This window comes from Coregonus lavaretus (assembly GCF_964263955.1).
Source record: "Coregonus lavaretus genome assembly, chromosome: 2".
NCBI lineage: Eukaryota > Metazoa > Chordata > Actinopteri > Salmoniformes > Salmonidae > Coregonus > Coregonus lavaretus.
The window spans coordinates 51,721,797-51,738,327 of NC_139989.1; the positions used below are offsets into that span (position 1 = coordinate 51,721,797).

At 43.5% G+C, this 16,531-nt stretch overlaps 2 protein-coding genes across 2 annotated transcripts in view; one reads left to right on the forward strand and one right to left on the reverse strand.

Annotated features, from left to right (window-relative positions):
* The window catches only part of LOC311139542 (speckle-type POZ protein B-like), a gene marked incomplete at its 3' end in the record, with an annotated part of 21,496 nt that extends 20,881 nt beyond the window's left edge, over positions 1 to 615 (forward strand). Inside the window, exon 5 of the mRNA XM_084174429.1 lies at positions 599 to 615. Within this exon, the coding sequence (XP_084030555.1) occupies positions 599 to 615 (17 nt within the window). The remainder of the gene's footprint in view (positions 1 to 598) is intronic.
* Positions 616 to 671: 56 nt separating this feature from the next.
* LOC311139552 (tumor necrosis factor receptor superfamily member 16-like) lies at positions 672 to 13,779 on the reverse strand (the record flags this gene model as incomplete). Its single annotated transcript, XM_084174439.1, has 4 exons — positions 13,501 to 13,779; positions 9,452 to 9,614; positions 905 to 1,267; positions 672 to 688 (listed from the first exon to the last, which is right to left on the reverse strand). The coding sequence occupies exons 1-4, from the start codon at positions 13,537 to 13,539 to the stop codon at positions 672 to 674; spliced, it is 582 nt and encodes a 193-aa protein (XP_084030565.1). The 5' UTR covers positions 13,540 to 13,779.
* Between the last annotated feature and the right edge of the window lie 2,752 nt (positions 13,780 to 16,531).

Genomic DNA, 16,531 nt, shown 5'->3' on the forward strand with positions numbered 1-16,531 from the left:
GAAAGCCTATGTGTGGGTGAGAGAGTGAGTGTGGCCTGTTATGGACAAAACATTAAAAGAAGAGTGATTTATGACCCCCATCTGCCTGACAAGCATGTCTAGCACAGTGCAGCAGATGTCCACAGATATCCCACTTCCATTTGCAACGTGGCATTTCCGGCCCAGGCAGCATCCAAGACCAGCACACAAACCTCATGCAAGTCCCCCATCCCAAAAGTAACTAATCCTAGTAAGTGTCCAAGTTCCAAATTCCGAACCTAATATCCAAAACCATTACGGAAATCTTGTTTCCAAAACCCCAAATTAATGTCCAAACCAATATCAGGCCTTGTTTTTATCGCCTTTACGGAACCTTGGACATTCTAGTCCTACTGTACCAAAGGTCATCTGGAGGTGGCTGATTTCATGCCACCTCCACCCTTGCTGGATTGACAGCTTCCTGGGTATGTGCTCCAGTGCTGCAGCCTGCCCTGTAGTGCATATGTGTCCATCGTGCCTGCAGAGTGAATACCTGCCCTCTGGTTAGAGCGTGTGGAGATTATGCAGTGTCTTTGTGTTGACACTCCACTACTTCTTGACCTCTGTGACCCCTGTTCAGTTTTTTCTGCCGTCTGACAATTTGGCCTGCATGGCCCTCTGACCCTGACTGTTAGAACAGACACATGTGGAAGTCACGCCTGTTGACCTGCTAAATTCACATGGAAAAGAAAACATTGTCATAGAGACATACAGACCTTTACTATACGGCCCTGATAGGACAGGAGGGCAAAGGTTACCATAAGTTCCCAGACGTTACTGCTACTGGCTAGCGTGTGTGTGTGTGTGTGTGTGTGTGTGTGTGTGTGTGTGTGTGTGTGTGTGTGTGTGTGTGTCTGAACGTGTGTGAGGGTGTTGGTTCTCTTACTGTGGCAGAGGGAGTCGCTGACGGGGGTACAGGCGCTCAGCTCCACCTCGATGCCCTCATCACATATGGTGCAGGGCAGGCAGGGGTCCAGGTAGCTGTCCCGGTCGGAGTAGGTGTCGTCTATACACTCCTCACACACCGTGTCGTGGTTGTGCTCGCAGTGTGCCAACACGCCCTGGCCCGCCGGGCACACCGTGCAGGGCTCACAGAGCCCAGACACTTCACTCAGGTAGTAGTTGTAGTCACACACGCAGATGGCATCGTTGGAGTCAGTGCAGGGCGTCTGCATGCGCATCAGACCTGTACACATGGTGCAGGGGATACAGGTCTCTGTGTGGCTGTAGTTCTCTGAGTAGGTCTCACCTGGAGGGGAAGAAAGAAGAAGGGGACAGAGAAAGATGAGGGAGAGGATGAGACAGAGGGGTGAAGGGGAGAGGGGGATGGAGAGAGGAGAGAGGAAATATTTATATGAGGAGGAGATAAGCAGGGAGCAAGAGAGAAAGAGAGAGAGAGAGAGAGAGAGAGAGGGACGGACGGACGGACAGACAGACAGACGGACGACATGAATCATGTTTACTGCTGCTGTGTTCATCTAAAGGGGGGATACAGTGGGCTCTGGATGATTTGTGTTCTGGGACATGAAAGGTGCTCTTGTTGAGGAAGGAGTCTGAAGCCTGCCGCGCTCATTACTATATTGATCTCTGTGTGGACTGTACTGAGTAAAGCACTCATTTCTAAATCATAAACAATGTGACCTGCAGTAATGATATACATCTCTCCTGCTCTGAACAGACGATGAGATGGCCTCTATTCAAAGTTAATCAAGCTGGATTTGGCACAAAGGATCACTGATCATTTGATGCTTGACCAATCTTCATAATTTTCAAGTATGTTGCAGAATGATAAACCCAAATTATAATTTCATCAGACATATTTTGGTAACAACTCAGGGGGATCATTTATAACCGTTGAGTAAATGTCACACTAAATATCTGCGTGCGCTATTTCTGAAAATAATACGTACGTCTAAAAATATTGAGATGTATAAACTTGGCGCACGCCATACGCATGTTTCCCGTTGTAAATCAGACTTGTCATAAAACTGTGCGTGTGTGAACAAGCATTATAACTCCGCCAGGAAAAAACACTCCGTTCACTTGACTATAACACCCTTTAACACCCATTATTTGCTGTATGATTTGGAACTATTGGAATTAGGCCACGGGACGGCAGTTTCTAAAAGAAAGAGCAATGGCAAATCTGATCAGATTTCTGTAGAGGTGTGGGCAGAATGTTTTCATCTTTTACAGTGACTTTTTCAAACTAAACATGCATGATGCCTATAGCGAGTGCCGAACACTTGATTGATTGTATATTCAAAACAATTTAAAAGTAAAATGCTACAGCCCACACTTCTTTGCAAAAGACGAATTGTTTTGTTTATCAATAGATGATTGTGTTTCTTCAGTATCTCCTGCCTTGGTCTCTGAGATGTCGCGCTCCTATCGCACAGCAATACTGTAGCCTATACCCATACTGTGAAGTATTTTACATAAGCTACCAGTCTATTTACTGTGTTGGTAGAATGTTTTCATCTTTTGCAGTAATTGATGCTGTATTTAGCAAAGGACTGTGACACTTTCTGAAAGAGAAAATTATGGCAGATTGTCGTGGACCTGTCAACAATGTTTTGAATTCAATTCCAAAAATAACCACTAACGGCAAATGGTTTCATCTTGTTATTATGTTTTAATGAATAAGCGTGTCATCATATCCCCCATTTGCACAAAGTACTTACTTGCCTGCTTGCAATACAATACTTCAACCAATAGAAAATGTGCGTACGCATGGTCTAAACTTTGCGTGGAGTAAAGGACATTCTCACGCCAAGTTCACTTTTTATAAATGCCAACGTAAAAACTGGTGAACGCATGTTTTGTGGTATATTTTGTACATACGCAACGTTTATAAAGGAGGCCACTGATGACTATTTTCTGAGCCAGTTGTAGTTGTCTTTATGAAGTTCCATCAGTAGAATGTTGGTGCTAAAAGTTGAGCCATGAAGGTGTTGACCCCAAACTGGGTTATTCTCATGCTGAGAGTTCTTAGCGGTACAAAGTAATCCATTAATATTAAATGTTCATATAGAATTTTTTATATATATAATTGGAATCCTGCTGAATTATTCATAGAGTCTGTTATTTTATTGGCTGTAGGAGATGAGAGTGGCGGTTGGTGGGAGAGGAGAGGAGAGGAGAGGAGAGGAGAGGAGAGGAGAGGAGAGGAGAGGAGAGGAGAGGAGAGGAGAGGAGAGGAGAGGAGAGGCTGGCTGGCTGGCTGGTTCAGATAACAGAACAGCGGGATCCCCACCGGATATAGAGTGTTCCCCAAATCCCTCTGTACTCCTGTGTGATGCCCTTCTAAAGGGGGAACAGGAGAGAGGAGGCATCTTGTGCAATCTGTTCAATGTCAATCTTTTGAGACTATTAGAAACAGCAAGAGATGCATGTTTTTGTGTGTGTGTCTGCATCTACGTGAGAGTATCATGTATTGTGTGTGTGTGTGTGTGTGTGTGTGCCTGCGTGCGTGTGTGTGTGTGGCTGCGTGCGTGTGTGCATGCGTGCATGTGTGTCTGTGTGTCTGTGTCAGGACGAGCAATGAGAAGTGTTGGGTGGCAGTTGTTGTTGTGTTCAGTAAGAGAGAGAGAGAGTGTATTGCTGGTGTGAAAAGCCCTGCAGCAATGTCCTAGTGCTTGCCTTGCCTTGTAAGCTGCTCCAGCATGTAAACACTAGCACAGGCTGAGCCTTATAGCTCTAACACCTTGAAAACAGCAGCACAGCTTACTACTTGACAATACAGGGTATCAGCTCTGGTGGTCCTCTGTAGCTCAGCTGGTAGAGCACGGCGCTTGTAATGCTAAGGTAGTGGGTTCGTTCCCCGGGACCACCCATACACACAAAAAAAATTTATGCACGCATGACTGTAAGTCGCTTTGGATAAAAGCGTCTGCTAAATGGCATATTATTATTTATATCTCCCTTACTTTAACCACAGTGGAAACAGAGAATGTGAGAGGTAATGGCTTTGAAACGTTAGTGGAGGATAAACCTCATAACAGGGCTGGATAAAACAGGCTCATTCTGTGAGAATAGGATTTTATTTCCTCTGAGTTTCCAACTCCAACCATTTGAGGTAACACAGTGAAAAACATTGGCGATGGTCCAAAATTGGATGATCAAACAAACATGCATGTTACAGACCATCAAAAAGACCATCAAATAGTAAATATAAATTCATATGATTCATAAGAATCAGGGAACAGGGCAATGGAGAGACCTGAGGTTGAGCTCCCTCCACTGCCAGGTGGTGGCTCAGGTCCAGTGTTATTGTTCTCTAACATTTCTCAGCAGTCAGTCAGCAGTGAGTGGTTCAGATGGTGGTCTCTTTATATGGCTCTGGCTAGAGGTTGTAGAGCTGACATAGACCGAGTGAGCGGGACCTTCGATCCGGGCGGATAAATAACTGACCTTAGGGTAAATAATGATTAGAAGTAGGACTCAGAGCCTTTGTTTTCTTTTCAGTCAGGCTCGATGGTACAACCTTTCCTCAACCTCCCCAATTATCCCGCAGTGCAACAGGCCTCGCATGCATAAATCCCTATGCAGTCATTGTATATAAACATGTCTAAACGTGACCATATGCACTGTATGCTACAGAACCACGCACATGCAGGACACAGGAGAGAGATGAGAGCGTGAGAGAGAGAGAGAGATGAGAGCGTGAGAGAGAGAGAGAGAGAGAGAGAGAGAGAGAGAGAGAGAGAGAGAGAGAGAGAGAGAGAGAGAGAGAGAGAGAGAGAGAGAGAGAGAGAGAGAGAGAGAGAGAGAGAGAGAGAGAGAGAGAGAGAGAGAGAGAGAGAGAGAGAGAGAGAGAGAGAGAGAGAGAGAAGGGGTGAATATCTAGCAGTATGATCCTGTCAGCAGTTAGTGATTGAAGGCTGATGGATGTAGTGTAAATGTGCCAATTCAGCCTGAGAAGTGTTTCGACCCCATTAGATTAGCATAATTAATAATGCAGGTCTGGACATCCTTAAGCTTCTCCTGTGTCCATCCTCTTTTCTCTTCTCCATCATCAGCACTATCCTGCTGTGTTCTTCTGTGGCCATTTCCCCACTGATGTCAGACAGTACTATGGCTTTCCTTCCTTAAGTCTTTTCTCTCTTTCTGCTATGCTAACATAACATACTGGCTCTTGTCTCTCTGTAGGGCTATACGTTAAACGTTTTGAAACCTGTGTGCCAATTTTTATTTGTCTTTTAAAACTTGAAACATTTCTTTATCAGTGTGTAATTATCACGGCACGCCTCAGTGGTCCGCTTGGCTCGACCCCAAGGTTTACAACATCTGTTTAGGGTATTATTAACGTTACTATAATGCTATTATTAGGATTTTAAAAAGGGAAGTCATATCTGGTGACAGTTACATGTTATCCCTCATTATCTTGCCTAGTGATGTTCTGGGGTCAGTGGAGTAATGCAGTAGTTTCCACTGTAGGAGCCACAGAGGACTCTCAAACTCTAATTCCTCCTCATTCCCCCATTACCCACTGATCCACAATCAGTCAGTCCTTTTTTACACACTCCATTGACTAAGGAAGCTGTGGTTCTCCTCTCTCTCTCAGTCCCTCTCTCTCTCTTTCTCCCTCTCTCTCTATCTCTCTCTCTCTCTCTAAATCCCCAACTGAACCCCATTCAGTCAGCGGACTTTGTAAACGCTTCATTGACTGGCAGGGCTCTGCCTTTTCTCTCTCCATCCCCACTGATCCCCAGTCAGTTGCAGCCCCCTTTGTGATGCTTCACTGAGAGGCAGCTCTGGATGTGCTGTGTCCCATGACAGGCAGAGAGAGAGAAAGTGGAAAGGACTGATAAATATTTTAGCGGTGCTGACGTTGGCAGGCGTCTAGACCTGAAAGGATAGGATAGGGCAATGAGGAGGGGAGGTGTTAGCGGGACAGGGAGTAGAGTATGCAGAGAGGAAGAAGAGGTAAATAAAGATGCACCCATATTTACCATGAAACAGGAAATGGATGCTCTGAATGTTTTTTCACCTTTTTAAAATATTAATACCTGCACTTTATGAAATACTGCTTCTATCTACGTATATACCGCGAGACCCATGAGGTGGCACACAATTGGCCCAGCATCGTCCGGGTTAGGGGAGGGCTTGGCTGGCTGGGATGTCCTTGTCCCATCGTGCTCTCGCGCATGCACGCTGACTTCGGTCACTAGCTGTACAGTGTTTCCTCTGACACATTGGTGCTTCCGGGTTAAGCGGGCAGTGTGTCAAGAAGCAGTGCGGCTTGGCGGGGTCGTGTTACGGAGGACGCATGGCTCTCAACCTTCGCCTCTCCTGAGACCGTACAGGAGTTGCAGCGATGGGACAAGACTGTAACTACCAATTGGATATCATGAAAAAGGGAGAGTTCCTAAAACAGGCAAAGGCTAGCAGTGTCAGTAACATAATTGGAATGCTGAGCGGTGGTTTATCATTTACCATTAACATATTTTTTATCACAGTAAAAGTGACAGCATTTATACATTTTAATTGATAAATTATGGACTCTTAGGGCAGGGTTCAGTCAAACATTAGAATACAACACAGTCCATATTAGGATATCTCTGCTGCTTTTGCAAAGAAACCAAGCAGCCCCAGTTTCCTGCTGTAATCCATCACTTTGTGTAATTTGCTGATAATAATGATGACTTAGTCTCCATTCCTCATCCCCTCCTCTCCCATTTCCCCTCCCTTCATCCTCAGAATATTACAGTTATTCTCTTACCTCTCTATCTACACTGTCTGGTTGGCTGTACACCAACTGACAAGCTGCTGTTGATGAGAGTTTGATCTTAAACTGCCAAGGTCCAGGAATATTAATATTAATATTAAAATGATGTGCATACCATGTCTTTACACATTGTTGGCCAGCAGTTCACAGGCATCCGAGGCCAGTGTTGTGCCTGTAGGAACTTGTTATGGTGAGACTATATCAAGTAGCAACACAGGCCATCTTCTGACTAAATGACTTAATTTATCTAATTTTAGACCTCGTCTGTTCTGTGTCCTGCTCAACATTGTTGGAAAACACTGGCATTCCTGGGATTTGTAAAGGACCTCAACTGAAGAATACTTTGTCTGTGAAAATGTCACAGTTGTGAAAGAAGATCCTATTTGTATGACTCAGTCAATAGAGCAGACCTGACACCAATCATGAGTCACAATGCACTCTGACATTCTGCTCATCCACCACAGCTATGCAGTGACCTATGAGAACTACACTTTGACTTCTACTCTGTGTTCTCACAAATACTACATAGGAGCATCTTAACTACTGTAAAGGACAACAACAGAAAGAGAGTAAAAGAGAAAGAGAGGGAAAATGGTGAAACAAGCCCTAAGATGAAGTGCATATGTTTGTTTGGGGCCTCCTGTAGCTCAGTTGGTAGAGCATGGCGCTTGCAAAGCCAGGGTTGTGGGTTCGATTCCCATGGGGGGCGAGTATGAAAGATATATGCACTCACTAACTGTAAGTCGCTCTGGATAAGAGCGTCTGCTAAATGACTCAAAAATGTTGTTTTTTTTATGTAAAAATGTTTGCTTAAAGGCTCTTCCTCTCTGTAGGACGTTCTAGTGCAACATTGGCACCTCTCCCGTCCCGTCTTATCCTCCCTCTGAATCAGTGCTAATGGTTTTCAGCCTAAGTTGTAAGTGAACACATTTGGCCCCACTTACAGCCATCAAACACAGGAATTCCTGCCTGTTTCCAAAGAACACTATGTTATTAAAACAGGGACAGAAGGCTTTTTTTTTAGTAAAGTGCAATTTGGACAGTAACATTTTTGTTCAGGCTTATTTCTGTTTTGAGTTGATGGTTTTAGATGGTGGGGTATTAATGTGTAAATTGGCATTGATGGTGTTAATGAGTGCATATAAGGTGAAATGAAATCATTGAGGCGGCCCGCCTAAGTCCAAACAGTGTAAAAACAATCAAATATATATATATATACACTACCGTTCAAAAGTTTGGGGTCACATAGAAATGTCGTTGTTTTCGAAAGAAAATCAATTTTTTTGTCCATTAAAATAACATCAAATTGATCAGAAATACAGTGTAGACATTGATAATGTTGTAAATGGCTATTGTAGCTGGAAATGGCTGATTTTTAATGGAATATCTACATAGGCGTACTGAGGCCCATTATCAGCAACCATCAGTCCTGTGTTCCAATGGCACGTTGTGTTTGCTAATCCAAGTTTATCATTTTAAAAGGCTAATTGATCATTAGAAAACCATTTTGCAATTGTGTTAGCACAGCTGAAAACTGTTGTGCTGATTAAAGAAGCAATAAAACTGGTCTTCTTGAGACTAGTTGAGTATCTGGAGCATCAGCAATTGTGGGTTCAATTACAGGCTCAAAATGGCCAGAAACAAATAACTTTCTTCTGAAACTCGTCAGTCTATTCTTGTTCTGAGAAATGAAGGCTATTCCATGCGAGAAATTGCCAAGAAACTAAAGATCTCTTACAACGCTGTGTACTACTCCCTTCACAGAACAGCACAAACTGGCTCTAACCAGAATAGAAAGAGGAGTGGGAGGCCCCGGTGCACGACTGAGCAAGAGGACAAATACATTTGAGTGTCTAGTTTGAGAAACAGGCGCCTCACAGGTCCTCAACTGGCAGCTTCATTAAATAGTACACACAAAACACCAGTCTCAACGTCAACAGTGAAGAGGCGACTCCGGGATGCTGACCTTCTAGGCAGAGTTGCAAAGAAAAAGCCATATCTCAGACTGGCCAATAAAAATAAAAGATGGGCAGTCTGAGATATGACTTTTTTTCTACATTTTCTGGATGGAAAAACACTTTCAGTCTAAACTTAAATTGCTGAAACCAGATATAAAGTATGTAATAAATATAAGTCCAAACTGAGTAAAACCAGATATAAAGTATGCAATAAATATAAGTCCAAACAGTGTAAAAACAATCAAATATATATAGACAATCAGGGAGAATTGAAAATTCCAAAAATAATGAATTTAGCAGTATAGATTGTGTTATTATGTTTGAGCAAAAGAACACAACAGTAGCCATGGCAAAATGCATTGAATCGCAGAAAATTTGCTTTAAAACTGCAATGTTTTCTCTCAGTTGCATGGCGAAATGTGGAGAATTGCAGGAAATTAACTTTAAAACGACAAAAATGTATCTCTGCTCCATGGAGAAATGTGTAGAATTGCAGGAAATTGGCTCAAAAATTCAAATATTTCTCTACACCACCAAGATGGGGGCTTCTAAAATTCTGACGTGCCGACGGGCCAACTGCGCCCCCTGCCATGCCTCCTGCCACACCCACCACATAAGCCCCTTTTTGATCCAGAAAAAAACCTGTAGTTGTGCACCTGAAAATAGCTGTGTGTGTGTGTGTGCCTGTGTGCCTGTGTATATGTCTGTATAGATGTGCACTTTTGCATTTGAGGGATGTACTCACTGTCCAGGCACTGGGCGCAGACGGTCTGGTTGGCACCACACTTCCTCACCACCCCCTCTCCAGGTGGGCACTCCTCACAGCACGCTCCACTCTTGGTATACTGGCCTGACTCACAGGGCACCTGCACCGCCCGCTCCGTCTTAGAAGCCAGCAATACCCCAACCTGGCACAGACAGAGGAACAGACAGAAGGGGGTTAAAGCAGAGGGCACCCATTGAGGGGAACGTTTTGGAGGCAAAAATGACAGCCAGATGCGTATTACAATCATGTTCCTAATCTAACCTCTTATCATGGCATTAAATAATTTTGTCTACATCCCAATCAGAGACAATTTATTCTACAGAGCAATACATTGTCCCAACCCTCCCGGTGCTCACCCATGACTGGTCCTAGTAACACCTAGAAACATATGCGCCTAACGCACAACCTCATGTTGCATGTTAGCACTTCAATATATCCCCCCATACATACACACACACACCCATGGATACACACACTCGCACACACACACACACACACACACATGTACACACACTTCCCCCCAGAATTCCTGTTCCGATCATCCATCTCCAGCCTGCTGCCCTTCACACTGCAGCTCTCAGTGTGTCTGCAGAGTGTTTACAAAGACTCCTGAACCCATTCATTCATAAGGAGAAGATCTAGGTTTGTTTTTCTAATACTTGATTTGTGTTTTCTTCCCCATAGGGGTTACTCTCCTCCTTATTTATTCTGCTTGTAGTGCAAACGTTAGTCGAGTACCGCTGGCTAGAGCATACTGCAAGTCCAGGTGGGACTGTTCCTGGTAGTAAAGCGTTTGAGGAACTTATCTTTTTCTTTAAGGCCAAGACAAACGGAGCTGTCTACGGGGCTATTGGTCAGACTCAGTACTGTTGATGGAGGCCCTGGGAGAGTTAACTTCCTTGTTTTTCTCTCTAATTGCTAAGTGTGGTAAAAGACAGATTCCTCTCTGTAATTTGCATTACGATTCCTCATATTGCTCAACTTAACTATAAATTCACACACGCACGCACACAAAACACGCACACGCACACGCACACGCACACACACACACACACACACGCTGCCTCCTGCTACACACAATCTTCTCTCTTTCTCTTTTTATTTCCACTCTTTTTCTCACTGCCTCTCTCCACTCTCCCTCTCTCTCCCCTTCTCTGTCACTTCCTTTCTCTCACTCTGATATAAATGCCAAACAGCTTCACAGGCACAGGACTAAAGCATGTTTTCATACGTACAATACATTTAAATAAGGAAACAATAATGTGAAGCACATTCTGAGGTCATAATCATAAAAATCATTAGACTGAAATGCTTTAACGTTTAATGCCTCACATTTTACTAAGAAAAACTGCTGGTCTTCTCTCTTTCTCTTTAACTGTCTCCCTCTCTCCCCCTCCCTCAGCCCCTGCTTTCATTCAGAAACAGATGCACTGAGAGCAGCCACCAGCACAGCTCTCTCTCTCTGTCGATCGACTCTCATGCGCTCTGTACATTTCTCCCTCTCTCTCTCCTCCATCTCTCTCTCCTCCCTCTCTCTCTCTCCTCCCTCTCTTTCTCTCCTGCCCCCCCCCCCCCCCCCCCCCAGTTGGATAAACACTCCAAACAGCCCACCCGCCCGCTCGGAGGCGTCCGCATGGTCCTAATGCACACTGTTCTTTTGTATCACATTCCAATGATAAAACAGAAGGGGGACAAAAATGCAATTTCAGAATGTGGGGGGGACATGTCCCCCGTTCCCCGTCACCCCCCTCCGTCCCCAATGAAAGTTGCACCCCTGACCCCTCTACTCATGTCATGTCTCCCTCTGTTGGAGAATTTCCCAAAGCATTGCTAAACCACACATCAGCACCTTTTCTTATCCTTCCTAATTTATGCAAACCTTGGCTCAAAACCTCTGTTTTTATTTGAATATGGTCATAGATTAAAATCACCAGGTTGGTGAATGTGAACTTGGAATGCAGCCCAAACCCCCGAGTTTATCTGTATTTGTATCCATCTTGTCAGTGAAATAAACTGGCAATTACCAGCCTCACCTCTGATAAGGAGCCTGCTACCCTCAACATGATCTGAGTGACTGAAAGGTGCTGCATGGTCAATCCGATGTCTGCATTGGCCGTGCAGCATTTAGGGTGATATGGCCTCTGCAGAAGTCAGGGCATTCATACTTCTTGAGCTTCGCGGAGCAGCGCAGAACTGTTGTGAAGGATGTTGTCAAGGAAGTGAGTTTGTGTTTATACAGGACCTCCCGCCCTCACCCACCATGAACCAATCATATATGGAGCCCTACGCATTGTCACAAAATTTGAGAGGCGCACGGCGATGCGGTACGGAGCTTATTTTGGTCTCTGCATGCCTCCCCTCCGGAAACTCCGCAATTGCGTCACACCATCCATACGGAGCCTCCGACCACATTTTCGGATCAAGCATAAATTGGCTTTAAGTCTTCAACTCAAAAGTGTAGAATAAGGCAATGCCCTCACACACACATACACACACACACATGCACACACACACACACACACACACACATACACACACCAGGTCACATCCCCAGCCTTGACATTCCTGCTTTGCACTCTCCCCGATTTCATAGTCAATTAGAGACTATTTCTCAATCTAATTCTACAAACGTGCTCTATACTACCACAATGTTGTAAAGAAGCTGTCAAAACAGACTTCTCCTGAGTCATGTATAGGGCTGTTCACATGGTGAGTGAATGAACAAGCCTTATTGTACCAGCAGGTCTTGACATATCAGGAGGATTAGCCTATGACAGCCACTAGACCAGCAGGTTTAGGCATATCAGGAAGATTAGCCCATGACAGCCACTTCCCAAATAATAGCAAATAGTTTGTCATCATCACCATCACCATTATCATTATCATCACCCAACTATCAAAAATTCTGATGCATGTCATGAATTTCTCAAAACATTTTGCACTTCAGATAAGACACTACCTCCACTTCAACAGAAGCCTACTGCCAAAAAAGGAAAAGGAAATATGGGGACTTTAGGATTTCATTGCAGGTCCATTTATAAAAACTGTTGTTAGAGCACATATGGACTGAAATTTAAAGGGTTTGGTCAATCATCAGTAAATGGTACAGATCTGTTTCATATATGCATACTCAATGTTGGGGAAGCTACTCTGAAAATATAGTTTACCCAGCTACCAAAGTAGTTAAACTGGGTATATGGGTGAAGTAGGCAATGATTTCCTTTCTTTTTTCTGCATCAGACCTGCTTTATTCTCACTTGGAACACTTGTTTTTGTGTTTATTAGGTTAAATTACACATTCTGTTATCATATGACCTCAAAGTGATCTGTTCTTGCAATTTGTAGTCTATGACATTTCAGATTTACATATTAATGTTTTTCAAGAAGTAGTTTGGATGTAGTGAACTACTTTTTCAAAGTAACTTTAGTTAAGTAAAATATTTGTTCTTAATGGTAGATTAACTTCTTCCAGTGTGAAGTAATTGGTAGCTTGGTCAACTATGTTTTCTGAGTAGCTTCCCCATCACTGAGTATGCATATATGCAACAGATCTGTGCCATTTACCAATGACTGACCAAGCTTTTTACATTTCAGTCCATATGTGATCTTATAACAGTTTTTAATGAATGGACCTGCTATGAAATCCAACAATTCTAAAAGGAACCTTGGACTATGGCACCTGCCTATGAAAACCTTCCAGGATGGTTGTTCTATAAAGGATATAGATGAAGAGCACGGTGTTATTATAAAATACACATACGGGTTTCTTATGATCAGTTCTGAGATGAGGGGTGATAAGCACCTTCCCTCCAGCAGCTCTCCTCAGATTAGTATCGTGACTAATTTGCCAGCATTAGTTGGAGAAATACGCGGGACAGTGCAGGGATCCCCAGTCCAATAAAACTCCAGTTTTATAACGCAGAGTAATAAAATGCCAACAATGAACACGTTTCTCCCATGCTAGCTATTCAATAAAAATTAAATATATTTCTTATGAAATCAGAGTTATAAATCATGCCACTACTCACCACTCCAAACAACATCACCAATGATAAGGTACCCATCATGCTTCGGTTTCCTACAGTGTCATAAAACAAATAGACTATACTAAGTGGATACTGCAAAGGAACATACAGGACGAATTGTTCATTTTAATTCCAGTGGCAATTCTTTATCAATGAGTCCGCAGTGAATTCCACATGCTCTTCGCTGCCGTGTAGCGTTCGAGACCTTTTGAGAGTGAGTTGCGTCGCTTTGGCAGGTCACTGGTGCGTGCGTACAGCGTCCCCGCGCAGACTGACTGTACTGGGCGCTATCCAGCAGTGCACTGCGGAGGCAAGAGTCGTGCACGAACTGAAGAGAGGCACGTTCACTCTTTCCCGATTCACTCTGTGACTTCTGCAGTAGACGACTTGCACGATCTACCCCAGGGATCATCAACTAGATTCAGGCGCGGGCCGGAACATAACTACAAATAATTTGTAGACTGCAAATTGACCGCAAGAAGCCCAAACATATATAATATTTGACTAAAACATAATAATTCCAAACCTTGCTTACATTTTTATATGGTCATGTGTTTCTCTATTATGCATGGCAATACTTGGGAACAGATATCCCAAATAAAAACAACTTGGAGCTGATTTCCAGGTGTTTTAACAATTAAAATGTCCAACAATTAAAAACACCTGCGGTACAAATTCGGCCATCTGGGCGCCAGTTGGGGAACCCTGATCTACACAGACAAGAGACAAGGTTCTACTGGAGTCACTTTTCTGACACTTCATATCTCTCTCTCTTTCTCTCTCTCTCTCTCTCTCTCTCTCTCTCTCTCTCTCTCTCTCTCTCTCTCTCGCTCTCCCTCCGAAGCGTTGCATTGCATGTTGTTTGCCATAGAAAGCATCCCCGGAAATCTACTTGAAATCTTTGGGTAGATGCGTTTTTCACATGCAGTTTTGTTGATCATTTTTAATTCATGTGGTCTGTATTATTGTGTCAACTTTATATTTATTATTTGGGTGTCTAATAAAAAGCATGAGCTGGTGCACACCCCAACAAAGTTGGTAGAGGTGCTGACCAAAGGCGAACAAACTGTACGCTAAAAAAGAAACTAACAAAGAATGTCGCACACTCTATATACAAGCTCACAGTAATTTATTGAGTAAACCACCAACGTTTTGGCATCACTGTGACTTTTTCAGGGTCAGGTGTCAAGCACATCATCATTCAAGGCACAGCTTGATTCTTGCGCTTTCTGCGTAGTACATAGTAGGCTTCGGTACGTAGCCCTATAGCCTACAATATTTACCAGCCGCACCTAAAAAATGATATATATACAGTACATGTAGCGAAAAGAAGAAGTGGGAAGCAACACCATACGCATCGCGCCAATAGGGTTAAACCACTTGGTGGGAATTGTAAAGTGGATCATATAGCGAGGACCCGCCTTTCGAACGGGTAGGCACGTCGACTTTCTTTCAAGGCCCTTCACACATATGTCCGTACCTTCCGATGGCCTCTCGGCCGCAATCCCACTTCTGACACCAACATAGCGAACAGAGGAAGCGGGAAGTGAATCCGGGTCTCCGCTATATTAACCCTATGCATCGCGACAATAGGGTTAACCCACATGGTGGGAATTGTAACATGGCTCATATTGCTAGGATTTTTACCAGCTACACCACAGAATCTTCTAGCACAATATAATGATACACCACAAGAGGGAGACTGCTTAACTTGCATAGTTGGTCATCCCTGAAGTAACACTACTGTGAATGATCAGGCTATCAAAGGAAAGTCAGTTCAATGAGGGATGTGCACTTTCAAGAAAGAAACAACTGAATTAATATTGACTCATGTTTTACAATCCATTTTATAACATAATTTCATGTCATGTAATTTCATACCAAAGCTTACAACCGTTGACCTACCACTTGTACTTATAGTACCATGATGACACAACGCCATATGGCAAGTGAATAGAGTGAGAGAGAGTGTGAATTTTCAATTGAGCCATTATGCTCATACACACACCTCTGGGATATGTTCTGTATTGAACCTGTCCATCAAAGCATATCACATGGTCCATTATGTGGAGTTTTTGGACAGGCTCCAGAGTCCTTGACGATACACTAAATTTGGGAAGGCCACTGAAAGACCACTAATGCACGTCTGAGTTCTATAATTGTGTTTAATGCTCATTGAGGTATTTACCCTTTACACTTAAAGGCAAACCAGTGTTGATGGCTATTGATCTCAGACAATTTGGCCAACAGAAGCCACCAATCACGTTGCAGCACACTGAACCTGCCACCGTCACGTCCCACTTCCACTTTAACCTTATTGTCCCCCTGACCCTGTCTGGCTCCACCCCTTCTGTACCTATCAGCTGAGGGGTTCTACTCTACTCTATGGGCTGAAGCCCCCTTGTATTGGCAGGCTGGTTAGGTTTCACCGTTGAGATCTGAATGCTCTCCCTTATTGATCTTTGGACACATCAATGATCCCACATCCTCCCAGAAGACCAGCCCCCACTCCTCACACCCCCATGTCCCCCATCCAGAGGACACGGACCAACCAGTCACTTTAGCCTAATCTAAAACACTGCATAGGAAATACACCGTTAAGAAAGTCTTCTACTGTGTCACTGACCATTACAGATGGTGTCACCCTCAAGTTGGTTTTTGTTTGTATGCATGTAGCCACGATATGACTCTTAAGACTATATTATTATCCATTATGGTAGGTGGTAGGCCTATCATAGTTTGTTGTCATACACTTGGTTGGTTTGTTAAGATGATTGTCATGGCAACTTGCTAATGGATAAACAACCCATTGAAAGAGGTGATGATGAATATGATGATTACATGGTTATGGAGGTGTATACTGTAGTACTTATAGCTGAAATGTATCTATCCAACTGGCCATAAATAACAAATAGCCACTGAAGGAGAGCTCTTTAAGTAGTGTTATGCATATAGTTCTGGTATGCTGACAAGCCCTTCTATGAGACATGTATTATTCTCTGCCCACATATCATGTTCCTGTCTTAATGATTAG